Source organism: Epinephelus fuscoguttatus, linkage group LG19 (genome assembly GCF_011397635.1).
Source record: "Epinephelus fuscoguttatus linkage group LG19, E.fuscoguttatus.final_Chr_v1".
Lineage (NCBI taxonomy): Eukaryota > Metazoa > Chordata > Actinopteri > Perciformes > Serranidae > Epinephelus > Epinephelus fuscoguttatus.
Genome location: NC_064770.1, coordinates 31200799 through 31216430, shown reverse-complemented (window position 1 = coordinate 31216430; position 15632 = coordinate 31200799). Strand labels below are relative to the sequence as shown.

At 39.6% G+C, this 15632-nt stretch overlaps 2 protein-coding genes across 4 annotated transcripts in view; one reads left to right on the top strand and one right to left on the bottom strand.

Moving 5' to 3' along the window:
* clec16a (C-type lectin domain containing 16A) overlaps positions 1 to 6493 on the bottom strand; it is a 64085-nt gene extending 57592 nt beyond the window's left edge. For all 3 annotated transcript variants that reach the window (XM_049561694.1, XM_049561696.1, XM_049561695.1), the window contains exons 1-5: positions 6291 to 6493; positions 5290 to 5418; positions 3771 to 3904; positions 2565 to 2713; positions 569 to 674 (exon numbers count right to left, since the gene is read on the bottom strand). In XM_049561694.1, the coding sequence (XP_049417651.1) occupies positions 569 to 674; positions 2565 to 2713; positions 3771 to 3904; positions 5290 to 5418; positions 6291 to 6364 (592 nt within the window). In that variant the 5' untranslated portion in view covers positions 6365 to 6493. The remainder of the gene's footprint in view (positions 1 to 568; positions 675 to 2564; positions 2714 to 3770; positions 3905 to 5289; positions 5419 to 6290) is intronic.
* Positions 6494 to 8017: 1524 nt separating this feature from the next.
* On the top strand, positions 8018 to 14105 carry dexi (Dexi homolog (mouse)). The gene is made up of 3 exons (XM_049561708.1): positions 8018 to 8094; positions 8491 to 9077; positions 10728 to 14105. The coding sequence occupies exon 2, from the start codon at positions 8628 to 8630 to the stop codon at positions 8895 to 8897; it is 270 nt and encodes an 89-aa protein (XP_049417665.1). The 5' UTR covers positions 8018 to 8094; positions 8491 to 8627; the 3' UTR covers positions 8898 to 9077; positions 10728 to 14105.
* The last annotated feature ends 1527 nt before the right edge of the window (positions 14106 to 15632 follow it).

Below are 15632 nucleotides of genomic sequence, written 5' to 3'. Positions count from 1 at the left end.
CATTTCAGCTGAGTGTCAGAGGTGAACAGCTTTCATCTGTCAGGTTCTGAGCAAATATTTACTGAATGTCTAGTCTGTGTTGTAGACGTGCAGTCTGAGATATCGTAAGAAAACACATGTGCCTAATGGCAGATGGTATTTCTGTAAAAAAACGGGATCGGGTGTAGTCGACCTGACACCTGCTTAGAGATACTTCTTTGACTAGTACCAGGTGGCTGTGAATAATGGACAGATTTCCACACACTACTTCAGTTACAGACCTTTGGAAAAACTTGAAATGAAAGACTGTGTTCAAATGACAGCTTAAAGAATTTTTTAGTTCAACACACACATTAGAAGGCAATGAATTATTTCCGGCCAAAACTTCAGCAGACTGTATCTGTGTGTGTTCACCACAGCGTTACCTGTTAGTCATGCTCATGCACCAGAAGCAGCAGTGAGAAGAGGGCAGGAGTACAGAGAGAGGCGGTAGGCAGTCCCAGCATCTCGTGAGTGTTTGTGTATGCACCCGTGTGTGTGTGTGTGTGTGTATGGTTAGCATGTGCGCATGCGTGTTCCTGGCACTCACCTTTGTAGACGTTGAGTGTGATGGTCCGGACTGCGATGCGGACCATGCTTTCAGGGTGGTTGAAAAACTTAATGGCCTCGGTGTACAGGGCAAAGTCATTAGTGTGCTGTGTGTGGGAGACAGAGAGGGGGCGCTGGTGAGCAAGGCACGGCATTGCATGGCTGTGCTCTGGCCAAAGACGACCACAGAGCGAGAGAGAGACAGAGAGAAAGCACCTAGTGGAGACAGACATTCTGGGCAGTGTCAAAATGACTTCATGAGAGTAACAAACTGGTATTTAGTTCTCTATTTGACTGGGAAAGTTTTTTCAGAGTTACAGGCTGGGTAAATATACAAAGGTCAGAGTTATTTTGAGATGCTACAGATTAGGCAACATGATACTAAACAAGGAGGATTCTTCCAGCTTCAGTAAACAACCAGCCCACAAGTTACCATGTGGACTAACTCAAACCTACAGAATCCATGATAAATGTCTCATGTCTCTTAAAATCCAGTCAATGTCGATGCTATACAGGATGAATAAGTAGGCATATTCTGCTGCTAACTTGCAGCGGTTGTACTTCATATTTTAAGATTAGTATCAAGCTGAAGAACACTTAGGAAACCTTTTATCTGGGAGTTTTTGGCCCATGCTGAAACATGACAAAACCTCAACAAGACCAAGCTACCACATAGTACCATAAGTAAATCTGCATATGACAAACCGGCTGCTCTGCATCTTACAGTCATCTCTCTCTGTGCCAGTGCCTGATCCTCAACCCAATCATTCCTCAGCCACTGCGACCTCTAGCCGATCACAGCGGAGGGCCAGAAACAAACAGAGGTCACAGCAAGTGAAGAAACTTGACCCTGACGTCAAACCCAAACCAAGAGCGTGTCCTCTGGTCTTACAAATGTCACTTGTGTAGATCTGACAGGAACAGAGGTGGCCAAGGTAATCAGCTATCCAACAGCACCCTCTGGAGGTGAGTAAAGGATAAATCAATAGGTTATAAATTAAATATCATACATGAAGTGAGAGATTAATTATGAACATGTTCTGTGTATCTACATCCAAAAATAAATATTTTCCTTTGCTTTCCAAAAGGCAAGCTTTACTTTTATTGTTAATTGATAAATCAAGTAAAGTGAAATCAATCTAAAATAAAATAGTTATAGGTTATTTAACCACATGCACAAACACTCTCAGATCTACACACTGGGTCTGGATTTGGCTTCAGGGGCAAGGCTACCATCGACAGTACACCAATAACTTTTCCCAGCACACACAGGCCAGTGGAAGGACTACAGATACTGCTGAAACACTGAAGGGTAACAATATCATCAGAGATTGTTAAGGAGATCAGTTTTTTTTGGTACACACAGACACACACAGCAACATTTCTGCGTGATAATATTCTATTAAAAGTTTAAATACGGAATAATAACAGTTTTGAGTGACGGAGAAACAAGATCTTGATGTGAAAAAGAGGTCTATACATGAAATATTCCCCTAAATGAAGGTAACATTGACACATATGTATGTTTCAGCTGGTGAAGAGAAAGATGACGTGTAAACAAGATCGGCTAATCAATCCATCTACACAGGAAGCCAATGTTTTGACAGAGGAAGTGTGTGGATAGAAGTAGCCTGATGAGTACAAACACAGGTCGACTTGCAGGAAATACAAATGAGCTTCTGAAAATATAACAAATTAAACAGATGTAAAAAAAAAAAAAAAAAAAAATCTCTTTTCTTGCACAACTAATTTTTACATGTGTACCATTGTAAATTTTCACAAGTTGGTGAATTCAAGAAACAGGTTGTCTCTGTCAGTCTGTCTTGCTGGTTTTACTCATCTGTTTCATCACTCACTTGCTTAATTCTTAGCCTCTAATCTTTTGTCTCTTCCTTCCTCTGTGTGATAGTGGGTGCACGATGGAAGTTGTTGACACTGAATGACAGATCCTCTATCTCTTTCTTCCCTCTCATCCCCCCAACTATTATCGACCTCACCTCATTGTAAAAGAAGTGCACCGTGTGGTTGTTGAGTTTGAGCGACAGGGTCTTGAGGAAGGAGATATAGTAGGCCATGATCTCCTCGTCCGAGAAGTCAAACTTGTGGACGATGATGGAGTTCACGTGGTTGTTTGACAAGAGGTAATCTGAGAAGAGAAGAGAAGAGAAGAGAAGAGAAGAGAAGAGAAGAGAAGAGATCAGTGCATAGTTTCCCTGCACTACTTTCATTTTAGCGCTGTTATCATGAGATCAGCAGTGAGGCTGGACTACAGCAGTGACTGATGTGCTCAGTGAACACGAGAAAGCTCTCTTAATTCCTGCTGAGACAATGCGCCACAACTCTGATTGTAATACCTCCACAATTCACCAAAATGCAAACCTCGGTTACTTATTTAAAGACATCGGCCCACTTTATAAATTACAGTATCATCTACTGAGTCTTTGGTTGCCTAGCAACAGCAAAACATGCAGCAGTCTGCTCTGCATTGCTTGTTTCAACAAAGACAGCCAGTGCAACATGCCTTGCATTGTTTAGCCTATAAAAAAACATGTATACGTCTATCTTAAGGCAATGCAATACAGCACCACTGTAATAACTACTATGGGCATCTTTCACTGCTCACATTTAATCTAACCTAAAACAAATTTATTCACAATTTAAATATGATGTCACAAACTACAAAAAAATTGACAAATTATGAATAAACAAAAAGAATCATTAGTTGCAGCCCTATATTGTACTACATAGTAAGATATTTCTAATATTCTTGTACAAAATATAAACTAGGGATGCATGATGTGCAAAAAAAATCTATTTCAATTATTTCGAAAAATATTGCAATTGTGATATATGTTGTGAATTAAAATGGAAAGCGGCTTTTCCATTTCATTCTCACTGGAAAAATAAAATACAAATGTTGATGTGATTTTTGGTGGGGTCTGTACCAAACAAACACGTTCCCGGACATCTGGAATAGGATTTGTAGGCTGTGGCATCTCTGTAGATGCTATTATGAAGTGTTCTGAACACCACCACAGCCTCAAAACATACCACATAATTCACCAAAAAAATAAACTAAGCAGCAGTCTCAGAAATGTAACAATATAAGAAATGTATTACATATTTCAGGACTATTTAACTGCAATGCATTACATCAATATATGTGTCTAATTTTTTTAAACAGTGTTGATTTAAATGCTTACATAGGGAAGTCTCATGGCTGATGTTCTCAAACAGTATGTTGAGGGTCTGGAGGAGTTGGACGCACACGTAGCGCCCCGACTTCTGACGCAGGATGTTCAGGAAGAAGGCAAACATGTTCTTCTCCAGGAAGAAGCTGAACACATACAGGAAAGTGCACAACAACACATATAGCTGTCAGTTCATGATGACTTGATCCTGAAATATAAATATCAAAGGGAAGAATGTTTCTGTTTTACAGTATTAAGACTCATACCATATTATACCCACAACATCACTAATCTGATTACTGCAATGGGCCTTTGTGGGATTTCTACCCCTGTCTCTCCCCGTGTTTCCTGTCTATATCTATACTGTCAATATCTGATAAAAGGCAACAAACACCAAAACAAATCTAAAAAAAAAAAAAAAAAAGAAACAGGAACATATTCAACCATCATTTTTGTGCTGTGTTATGTCAATATACTGAACTCGCATACTGCTCATTTCACCCTTGACAGATTTGCAGTTTATCACTACCTCAGTTTACTGGACCAGCTCTCAGACTGAGCCACACCTCAGTAAACACCGACAAGAGTGCTCCAGTACTTTGCACCATAGAAATTTTACGTTTTGATTTTTTGAACATAAAGATCATCATCATAATGTTGCAATAAGACTGTAAAAATTCCAAGAAACTCCTAACCTAGTAAGTGAAAAGCGAGTTTTCATGTCCATGTTTATTTCATGGGTTTCCTGATCACACAAAGTATTCTTTCAACATCCTCTGTGGCTTTTCTGCTCTTCAAAACCATTTCCTGTTTCATATAATAAAGCCAAAGGTGGCAAAGTGGATGAACGGAAGCGATGACATGCAGCTCTAATTGCAGAGCTGCATCTGATTAAAAACAAAACACCATATTTTAATAAGCTTGAGTCCCCGGAAACTACTGAAATGCCTCAGTGGTTTGGGGGAAATGAACTGCCAAGGGCTTATAAATGCAAAAATGTTCTTGACCAGAATATGTTTTATGTATTTTTTGACAACACAAGTATGTAACTACTTTGTGCAGAGCCAGCATGACAGGCTGAAAATCAAGAATCACTGTGACACAGAGATACAGGTTTATCTTATTATGAATGGCTCTCGGCCAGAGAAGAGCAGCATGGCAACCTACTTGTTAGCAATGTTGCTATATATAAATAAGGTGTGGTAGGAGTCCTGAGTTGCTTGAATATGACTATCCAGCTAGGTTAGTTATAATGTTGGAGAAAGGGGTTTCTAAGTTGAGGATTTCCCCCAATCAGGTGATCAAACATGAATCGTAAAAATCAGTGAGGAGCAGTTTTCTGTGGCTTTTCAAATGCATGAATGTGACGTTATAATAGAGTTTGCACAACCTTGCTTCCATGAATAGAGATTCAAATTCAAGTAAATACAATGCTGTCAATTTGATTGCTCGAGTCCTATACAGGAATCACATCTGCATATTTGCAGCTACAGGTGAGACATTTTGCATGAAGTCGTGGACTGGTTCTTACTCAAATACAGAGCTGTCATTCTGGTCTCCCCAGATGAGGATCTCTGTGATGGAGCGGATGGTCTCCACTAGAAGGTTTCGGTTGTGGTCGGTCACTGTGGTGTTTTTGGTCAGGACATGGTACATATACCTGATGGAGAGACAGGAACGAGGGTAAGATGTGTGGGAGATAGTCATAAAGCTTAGTATTAATCCGTACAAATCTATCTCTGAACTTAGCAGCAGAGAGACAGACTGCAGTGATATAAAGACATAGTGCATCTAGAAGCTGCTCTGCAGACCAGAATAATGAAACAACTTTTGAGGAACTGACTGTAAACCCTGTGTTCAAAATAAAACCCATCTCTGTGGTAGAAAATCTGAGTACTATGAGCCCATACAGTTAGTCAAATGATCATCTCTAATAGTGTAATATAATAACCACCAAATTAAAGCTCCTGCACTGTACATTCACACAGGTGTTTTCACTTATGCCTCATTGGACTGCTTCTCAGGACTCTGTGCATGTGTGCAGACTGAGCTTGATTACTCCCTGGTTAATTAGTTGCACCTGTTGTGGTGGGACAACTTTAAATTCTGCCATTCTGATTACCATTTGTGACCTCTGTAATAGCGAGCATAGCTCCCCCCTACTTCAACCTGGGCATACATCTATAGCCGTGTGCAAGCCCTTTAAATCTCGGTGCTTCGCTGTTCAGCTTGTATGGACACTTGGTGCTCAATGTTTGACACTGACTATGTCCAAAACCATTACAGTAGCACAGGGTCAAATTCTGTTTTAGGGTGGATTTATCACTTTAAAGCTAACCGCTAGCTCACATGTAGAACTACGTTGTCAAACAGAACAGTAAGGACGCAGCAACCATAGAGAAGAACACCTAATTAGACAGCTACATTTAGTTATTTGAGCTGTTAAACACTAAGCTAATGATAGCGCTAACAGCCGTTCTTAGCCGGCTATCACACAGGCTAACGTTAGCATATTTAATGCTAGCTACTCACTTCAAATGGTCCAAGGAGTGGATGTTTTTCGTCTTCCCCTGTCCTCCAACCCAGCTCCGTGACCGGCCGAACATGGTGGTTTTACGGGGTGTAATGTTTTGACAGGCGAGTTATTTTGCTCACGTTAGCGTCCGCAGCTACCCATTACACCCACTTTCCCGTGCAGATAGCTACTTAGCAAACAGAAGGTGATAGGCAGCGATAGCAGCGCTGAGGGGTCATTGCGTAACACTACAGCGCGTGGTTTGTGTGGGAGTTGTAGTTCTTTCCCTGCGATGGACACTGGACACAGCCTACAAGAGCGAGTGGAGGAAAACTACAACATTCACTTCCTGTAGTTTATCTAGACTTTCATTAGTCATTTGATGTACTTGAAAAATTAATTTAAATTAATATGGAAAAATAAACAAAATTATATAAGAAAAAGTGATATTGATAAATGTATTGAGGAAGGGATCTAAATGCTATTGACTTAGATCAAATTAAATTAAAATGATTAAAAAGTTTCCTCATAAAAAGGTGGACATTTTTGGTTTTATTTTCTGTCTAAAATACTCATGAATTTTGGTGGTATAGATTTCTTATTGACATTTCTTATTGACATGTAGTCCTCCATTATTGGATATTGATATATATGCATAACATTACCCCACACATGGTTTCTATGTGAAATAACAGAAGTATATTAATTGAAAATGGATGGAGAGGGGTATCTGGTTCATTATTAATTTATTAGATAATCGTACTCATATTTTAACATATACTTTTATGAAAAAATACAAAATTGTTTCTACTGATGGGCAATATAACACAGCAATTAAGGCAATCACACAAGCGATGATTCAGTTAATTAGAGGCATGCTGATTTATTCTGTGGTTATTCCACAAAAGCCTTTATTAATTATAGTTGCATGTACTTTTTTAAGATAACAAAAAGGCATTATTAAATAATAAGGGAATATTCTCACTTCAGTTTGTTTACCATCGCCTTTGAAGCAAAGACATATTTTCTAAGAATACAGCAGTATGTTGACAGTCAAAATAAGAACCAGATACCTCTCTTTTCCAATTCCCTCAATGCTAAAGAAGTTCACTTTAAAATAATAAATGAGATTTACACTAGTAATGACTTCTTACACCAAAGGTTTAATTTAGATTTGAATATTTGTACAGTCTGTAACTCAAGCACTGAAACCTTAGAACATTTCTTTTTTCTTGTGTTGTACCTAAAAATGTTGGGACTTTTTGAAATATTGGTTAACTTATGATGATCAAAATATTATGATTCTAAATTATGAAAACATAATGGTTGGGATCCAATTGGTGGACAAAAAATAATTTAATTATTTTGGCAAAATATTTTATTCACAAATGTCATTTTTAAAACTACCCCAGTATTTCCTTTATTACTAAATTAAGTAATTCTATACAAAAAAGGTAAAGTGCTGGAAAATTGGAAAGGCCCTGTCTGTATGAATATTTGTGTACTTTAATTTTCTGAATGACTACTTGTATTTTGTTACCTTTTAATTTATTTTATTTATTTATCTATCTATTTCATTATTTATTTCGGTCTTGCAGTTCGCTCAGTTATATTAATATAATCTGATGTACCTTTTTTGACTCTGAATAAAAAAATAAATAAAAGAAAAGAAAAATCACATCCGGTGTGGCAGTGACGATAAAAGGATGCGACAGGTCCTCGCGAGGGTTCTGTTACTGATCGACACCTTGAAGACCAATCACAGTTGAGCTTGTCAAGCGGACAGCCAATCATCTGCCGAGACTTCGGGTGTCGCTTCTGGTGAGGACTGTTTTGATGCAGTTAGCAAAAATGTTAGAAGGGACGTTTAGCTTTAGAAACATCGGTAGACGCGTGTATTTGTGAATGTTTTCTTATTTACCGGTACGGCTGTGCATACTAGATAAGTCCAAATACGTAGCTTGAACATATGTTCGCGTTTGTTTTCACTATCATCGCATGCTACTGTTTTTAGCCCTAGCCAGCTGGCATGGCGTGAATTCCGCAAACCCAAAGAACCAATGTCAAGAATGCGTCGAGCTAGCCAACGTGATATTTTGATACCGTCCAATAGTTATTTTTAGCTATGAACGCTACGCCCTCTAGTCTACCTGTGTGTGTGTCGTTTTCTTCTGGACCGTACAGATAAAGTAGCCGCCTCTCACTCACTGTTCACAGGTCGGGACGACCCGAAATGGACGCCCCATCCCCATCACCCCTGACAGATTTCTAGCGGTGACACCAGCGACTCCACTCCGCCACGTCCTGGCCCTGCTCACACGCAACAACCCAAACCGTGGCTGTCTTTCTTTTCTATGACACATCCAATTTATGCCCAGCTAGATTCGGTAGAATCGCTGTTGGACGAACTTCCATATATGTTTTATCTGGGCCTGTTCTTTGTGAATGTCCTGATCCTCTACTATGCCTTTCTGATGGAGTACATCGTCCTGAATGTGGGGATAGTGTTTCTGCCGGAGGATATGGACCAGGCGCTGGTGGACCTCGGGGTGCTGTCCGACCCGGCCTCTGTCCCTTATGACACGGACACGGAGCTGGATGTATTTGAGGGGTATCTTGAGTGACAGGGCGGCCCTGGAGGAAGATAAAGACAGTGAAGTGGAGGTGGTGATGATGATGATGATGCAGAGGTCCGGGGCAGATTGGACCAGCGTGAACACTCCCTGGTCACTGATGTGGGGAGGACATGCCTCACAGTGGATGCTGTTGCTGCCTTTTTCTCACACAGACATATCAGTGAAAAAGTAAGTGCACGCAAGATATTTTGTGTTTTTAAGTTTGTTTCATGTCCATAATGAGAGGTGTAGATCATTATGTACTACTGGGCTCATGGGCCCCTGGGCACCGGTATGCACAAGGCCCCACCATGCTACATAGCAGCAGGAAACACAGACTTACTTCTTTGTTGTGTTGCATCTAGTAGAGGTTATACATCGTTTTGTGTCTGTTTGAGGGTGATTGTGTGTGGTTTTTTTTTTTGTTTTTTTTTAATTGTTTGTGTCTCTTTGTATTCATTTTGTGTCACTCTGTGGTTGTTTGGGCCCCTTTTTAGTTATTTTATGTGTATTTGCAGTTCCTTTGCATCTTTTAGTGGTCATCTTGAGTCTCTTTGTGGTTGGTATGTATTCATTTGAGTGACATTTTGCAGGTAAAGACACTTTGGGCCCCTGAGCCTGTGCCTGGTAGCCCTGTACAGTAAGGCTGCAACTAAGGATTATTTTCATTGTTGACTAATCTGTCGCTTATTTCTTCGATTAGTCGACTATTTATCAGGAAATGTGTTAAAATGTTGAAAAATGTCTCTCCAAAACCCCAAAATTATGACATCTAATGTCTTGTTTCGTACTCACGCCAAAGGGTTTTAGTTCACCGTCATGGGAGAGTGTGTAAAGCTGCCAATATTTGAACATAAGAAGCTGCAATAAGAGTATTTTGGGTACTTTTATAGTACTTTTCTATGAAAAATGACTCAAACCAGTCATCGATTAGTCGACTAATCGTTCCAGCCCTACTGTACGGTAACCTATCCAAGACTAGTCTGGGGCCATTGAGTGGCTGTTTTGTGAAGCAACCAGAACCAGGGCGAGAGAGACAGGATCCGGAATTCGATGGATGTGCGTCAAAATAAAAGCACCAAGCTAATAAAAATGCAGTGAAACCTTTTAATTTAAAGAATATAATTTACAAGAAAAGCCCCAAGCCAAGCCATTACGTTTACCTTTTTCTTTTGTGGTATTTATTTGTGTTACAAGTTATCGTCTATTTCAGTTGTCTGTTTTATTTAATAGGCAATTGATCCTAGTTTTGTATGTTATACTGTATTATGTAAATGCATTGTCTCGATAAAGTTTGGGGTGGTGGGGACGGAAGAGAGAGGAAAACTACGTGATGCTATGTACCCGACAGGTTTCTTGAAGAAACTCCTCTAAAACAGACTGTTCTATATCCATGTTTAAATGGTTAAAATGTATCGATCATGGCGAGTCTTCTCTCTTCTTTCTTTTCTGATTAAACTTTACATAGTGGAGAAACCGGAGGTGGAAATCGATTTTACTTTGGTGAACACATTTACTTGGTGAATTCCGGATCCACTCTCTAGACCGGAACCAGAATCAAGACAAAATTCAGAGTGAATAGACACCAGGCTCTTCGCCTGAAGAGCCTGGTGACGCGAGGCTATCCAAGACGAGGTGACCTTACAGGACAAACAGCAAATAAACAAACAAACTGCATTTTTAGGCAGTATCTGATACAAACAGGAGGTTTTGTGAATGTAAACATATATTTTTTTGTTATTCATCAGCCTCACAATTTAATGTTCTGTTGAAAGATAAGCTGGAATAAATATTTTGGTAATTATCTGTCCTATTTCTCGGTGTGCCACATGTTTTTAGGTTGTCTCGACTTAAAAGAAGGTAGCCTGAGGAGGAGACTGCACCACTGGCCACATGATCAGCGACTGTCTCATGGGACTCTGCACTGGATCAGCTGTCAGTCTGTTGCCATACTAGAAGGAATAGCCACACCAAGGGGTTAGCACTGGCGTCTGTGTCCTCCACTTTGGACACGATGAAAGAAAGCACCATGTGCTGCAAGTGCTCAGAGACAGCTATTCCCCGTGGATGTAAAATGAATGTTAACAGAGATGTGGAGCATGACTCAGGTCGTCTGCAGTGCAGCCAGTTCAGATACAGTCGCCTGATGTGTCTGGTATTTACACTGAACAATCACCCAGGCTGTGCAGGATCTGGTGGCCAACTGCTGAAGGAAGTGAATCAAATCTTCACACACAGTCACAGTGTGATGTCCTACGCAGTGTGACATCTCAGAAGAACTGGCAAACAGTGTGAGAACGATGTCCACTTTAGGTCTGTTGCATACTAAATCACTTGCAGAACTTGTTTTAACTGTTTGTCCTTTTAAGTTTTCAGAATGCATTGGTATTTTGCAGGCTCATCCTTGAGGTGTAATTTAAAAAAAAGTGTCTTTTGAGGTCATCTGTATATCTGCTTCAGGGATGTACACACTCTCAGGAGTACAGTCAGGAACTCTGGTAAGACACTGACACTGGACACAGGCTGTGAAACTGTAGAATATATGAGAGCCCTAATCTTTTCAAGCTTTCTCATGAACCAGAAACACCATATCACACCTGCCACACTATTCAGTATAATGTAGAAACTCCAAAAGTATCTAGGGAGAGTTATTTCTTTGATACAGTCTGTCTTCTGATGATGTATATCACATTAGTAATTGGGATGATATGCACATTTAATTTTTCCACCTAAAAGTGAACAGCAATAGTTAGGAAAGCTGTGATCGCAGCTGTTGTCTGTATGAGTCATGTCAACGGCTGAAACCTCACATGAAAAAGAACCTCAGAAGAAGAAGTGCTTCAGATATTTGATGTTTTCATCCTCTATTTGTTGCATTCGTGTTTGTTCTTTTAATGTTAACAAGTGTGTGTTAGACACAGAGAAAAGACTCAACGCATGATATTGGTTGTGTGTGTGTTTTTTTTTTAAAGAGATTAGCTTTGGTTGTCAAAATTCTGTTTTATTGCACTTTCTTCTGTTTTACTTTGTTATGAAATTAGAATTCAGTTAATTAAATGTATATTCTTGGCAGCAATAATAAACTGGATTCAAGCAGTGCGGCAGTTCGGTAGTTATACAAATGAGCTCATGCACAGAGTAAGGTAATCAGTTGGTTAAGTGTGGCTGTGGATGGGTGGAAGCAGAGCGCCTCTAAAGGGATAGTTCACTTGATTTACTAGCTATTTGTAAGCCTTGAAAGTACTGTACATACTGTAGGTCTGTGAAGAGCACCTAAAGCCAAGCTGATTAACTTAACGTTGATTTTGGAGGCAATGCAGAGGAACCAGTATTTTCTCACAGCATTCAGCACCTGTCTACCAGAATAAGCAAATTGTGCAAAATAATCATTGCGATGTGGTGCACATGCACGTTTCATACTCTAATTAAGCTTTAGTCCAGAATTTCATTGCCTGACTGTCAGTGTTTTAAACATAACATTCTGCGGGACAACCTTTCATCAAGATGGCTCACTGAATATAACCAGATAGTTGTCCAGAAAAGGCCATACTCAAACTCAAGAACAGGGATGTTAAAAAATAATTGTGTCAAAATTTAGCAGGAAACTTCGGAGACTTCGTATGCCTTGCAAGACTGTTCAGAGTTTCAGAGTTCAGCCAGTATTGATTAATCATGGCTGATAATCAGATTCTTTCTTCCATTTGGACTGAAGCTGTCTGTAAGTAATATATTGTGGTGACATTTACAGTGTTTGGATTAGATTGTTTGTGCATTTGAATGAATCAGTGTGTCTGTTTTGGGCAGGACAAAAGTCCATCTGAAACAGCACTTAGATCACGCGACACTAAAGCTCAGGATACTAATATTCATTAAATATTGTTAAACATGTTTGTGTGGAATTTGATCAAACAATCATGCGATCAATAACAGGAAAGGGCTTGCTGTTGAAGAACAGTGAATTGTGTAATCAAACCACATTATGCTGGAGGTGGAGAGCATTAAAGGGGTAGTTTGGATTTTTTAAAGTGGGGCTGTACAGGGTGCTTATCAATAGTCAGTGTATTGCATACAGTAGATGTCAGCACGCCCCCAGTTTGGAGAAGCAGCAGGAGTATTGAAACGGAACCGAAGCAATGCACTGCTGTGGATGGGGGCCAGCAGCAAAACATATTTTAACCACCTAAAAAAGTACGTAACAGCTTAAGTTTACATTATATTAGGAACATTTTGATTGCTTTACTTTACCTTTCCATTAGACAGCCTGGTCTGATGGGTAAGCGGTAAACAGCATCAAAGCCACCAGACTCCATTGACAAAAACAGTTATTTTGGATTGCTGATTACAGGAGCTGCTGGCCTACCCCTGCCTCTGTCAGTTAGTTTGTTTGTGCAATTGTGGGACTTCGGTGAATCCAAACCAATCCTTTTAAAAGCCAAAGTCACACAATAATAAAAACTAACTAACTAACAAAGGCAGTGGTAGACCAGTAGCTCCTGCGTTCAGTGATATTAAATCGCCTCTTTTCTCAATGTAGTCTGGCTTTGATGAGAGCGATGTAACAACTTCATTTCCACGCTTGCAATCACTGTTTAACGTAAAGTAAAGCTGTCAAAATACTCCAAATATAGTGCGCACTTTAAGTGATATTTCATTTATGGTTACTAAAAGATGTCTACAGCAGTACATTGCTTAGCTTCCATGTCAGACTCCAGCCTGCTTCTCCAAACTGGTGGCATGCCGACTGACATCTACTGTATGTAATACGCTGACTATGAATTCAAAAGATCCACACTATCCCTTCAACACGCTGATGCCCATATGATGAGTTAAGTAATTCAAATATTAAAGTCGCCCCCCATATTCTAAAAATCATTTTGCAAGTGAAGCTGTTTGATGGGGAGGATCCATGTTTTGTATTTAAACTGTTATATCACTGGTGTTAAGTTGCAGGTATGAGACTGTTTGTGCCATTTCCCAGGCATGATACCACACTGTGCTGGTCAGGTTCTGATCAACTCTGTTCACAGCATCTTAGTTTAAGTGGAAACCCCATTAGACTCCGAAAGGACTGTGACACATCATCAACATACAGCCTTTACCCAGTGCTTGTGTCATCCCTCCACATCTGCTTCTTTGCAGACATGCACATGCTATAATAAGCTATGGATCGTAACAGAGTTTTATTTTCCAATGTGTATTTAATAAACTTTGAGCGAATGCCAACTTGTTTGCCTCTTACTTGAACTGTCATTTCAGATGTGTGCTTACTGATTATCTTGCAGTGTTGAGCTCAGACTGTTTACTTGTTACCGTGTGCTCTTTTGGTGTCACTTTACATTTTGTCCACAAGAGAGCATCAGTGCACCAGACAACAACAGCAGGACATTGTTGGAATGCTTTGATGTCAGTGGTGCTTGACAATGGAAATTTGTGACACATCAGTGGTGCTCTGGTCTTTAAATGTATTTAGAATCTACAGAGCATGGCAGGTGTTTCAGTAAAATGTCTGTGATCGACAACCGACACCACGTTATGTGTCCTGATCTGATGCACCACAGCCACCTGCTGTTTCTGACTGAAGAGAGGGTTGAAAAGTTGACGTGTGATATTTGAGATTATTGTGATGGAGCCAGGAAGTATACCTGGGCATGGCAGTACTTCACAGACAGTGAAATATAGAAAAAATAATTTAATCAATTTGTATTTTCTGTTTATTCAGATTCAAGTGCAGCTTGGTCGATTTACACATCAACCAAATATGTCTTCATTGACTGAATTAGAACTAATTATATTCCTAGAGGGTTCATAAAAGCAAGTGCATATATTGAAGACTTCTAGTACCAACCTACGGAGCATCTGTCACTTGTATCCTTCCTTCTGAACTCAATAACTTGTCTAAGATAAAAACTAAAAATACAAAAGAGGAAGCCACTGTATGTTGAGAGTTTCATATCTGTGACATGCATGATGACATGCAAATAATTAAAATGCCCAGTCAAAGTACTAATCAAATTCGAGATGTGGATGATGGCTCAGAGGTCTGGTGGAACCTGGTCCAAATGTCTAAACTTGTGGGAGATACCTGTGATTCTCTGATATTTGAGCTCTATAGTGATTCAGTATTTACTTTTGTTTAATTTTACTTTTAAAGCACTGCCATAGTCCACTTCCATGATGTTGGAGGAATGACAAGAAACAGCTTAGGAAAAGAATTGGTAAAATGAAATGCGTTAGAGCCTCGATATCCTCACTTTTGGGTCAAGCCCCCATAACACTGGGTCCTTCATTTCCCATAAGGCAACTTAACATCTGCCTTGTTCCTGTCTATGTCTTTTAAGGTGTACACCTCACACTTTTTTTTTAGCACGGACTTTACGCTAAGAACCACAGTCTGAAGATCAGAGGTCACCTTAAATGGAAACTTTGGGGGTTTTTTTAACCAAGAAAAAAACGGTTAATTTCTCTGTAGGGTCTTTTCCGTAACATTGTCAGACACTGATAATCACAGTCTAAGCAAGTTGGCAAGCACTTTTAATGCATGTAAATTGACTGTGCATAATTGCCCGTAGGCATAGGGATTACATTGAAGCCTGTTATGCTGCTGTGACTGCTAGTGTTTTTGCATTAAAGGTGACCTTTGACCTTTAAAATATAAATTGTCATTACTTTATAATTTTGTCTTATTAGACATTTGTGTGAAATGTTGTCATAGTGTATGAATTCTTTATTTAAGGCCAAAAACAT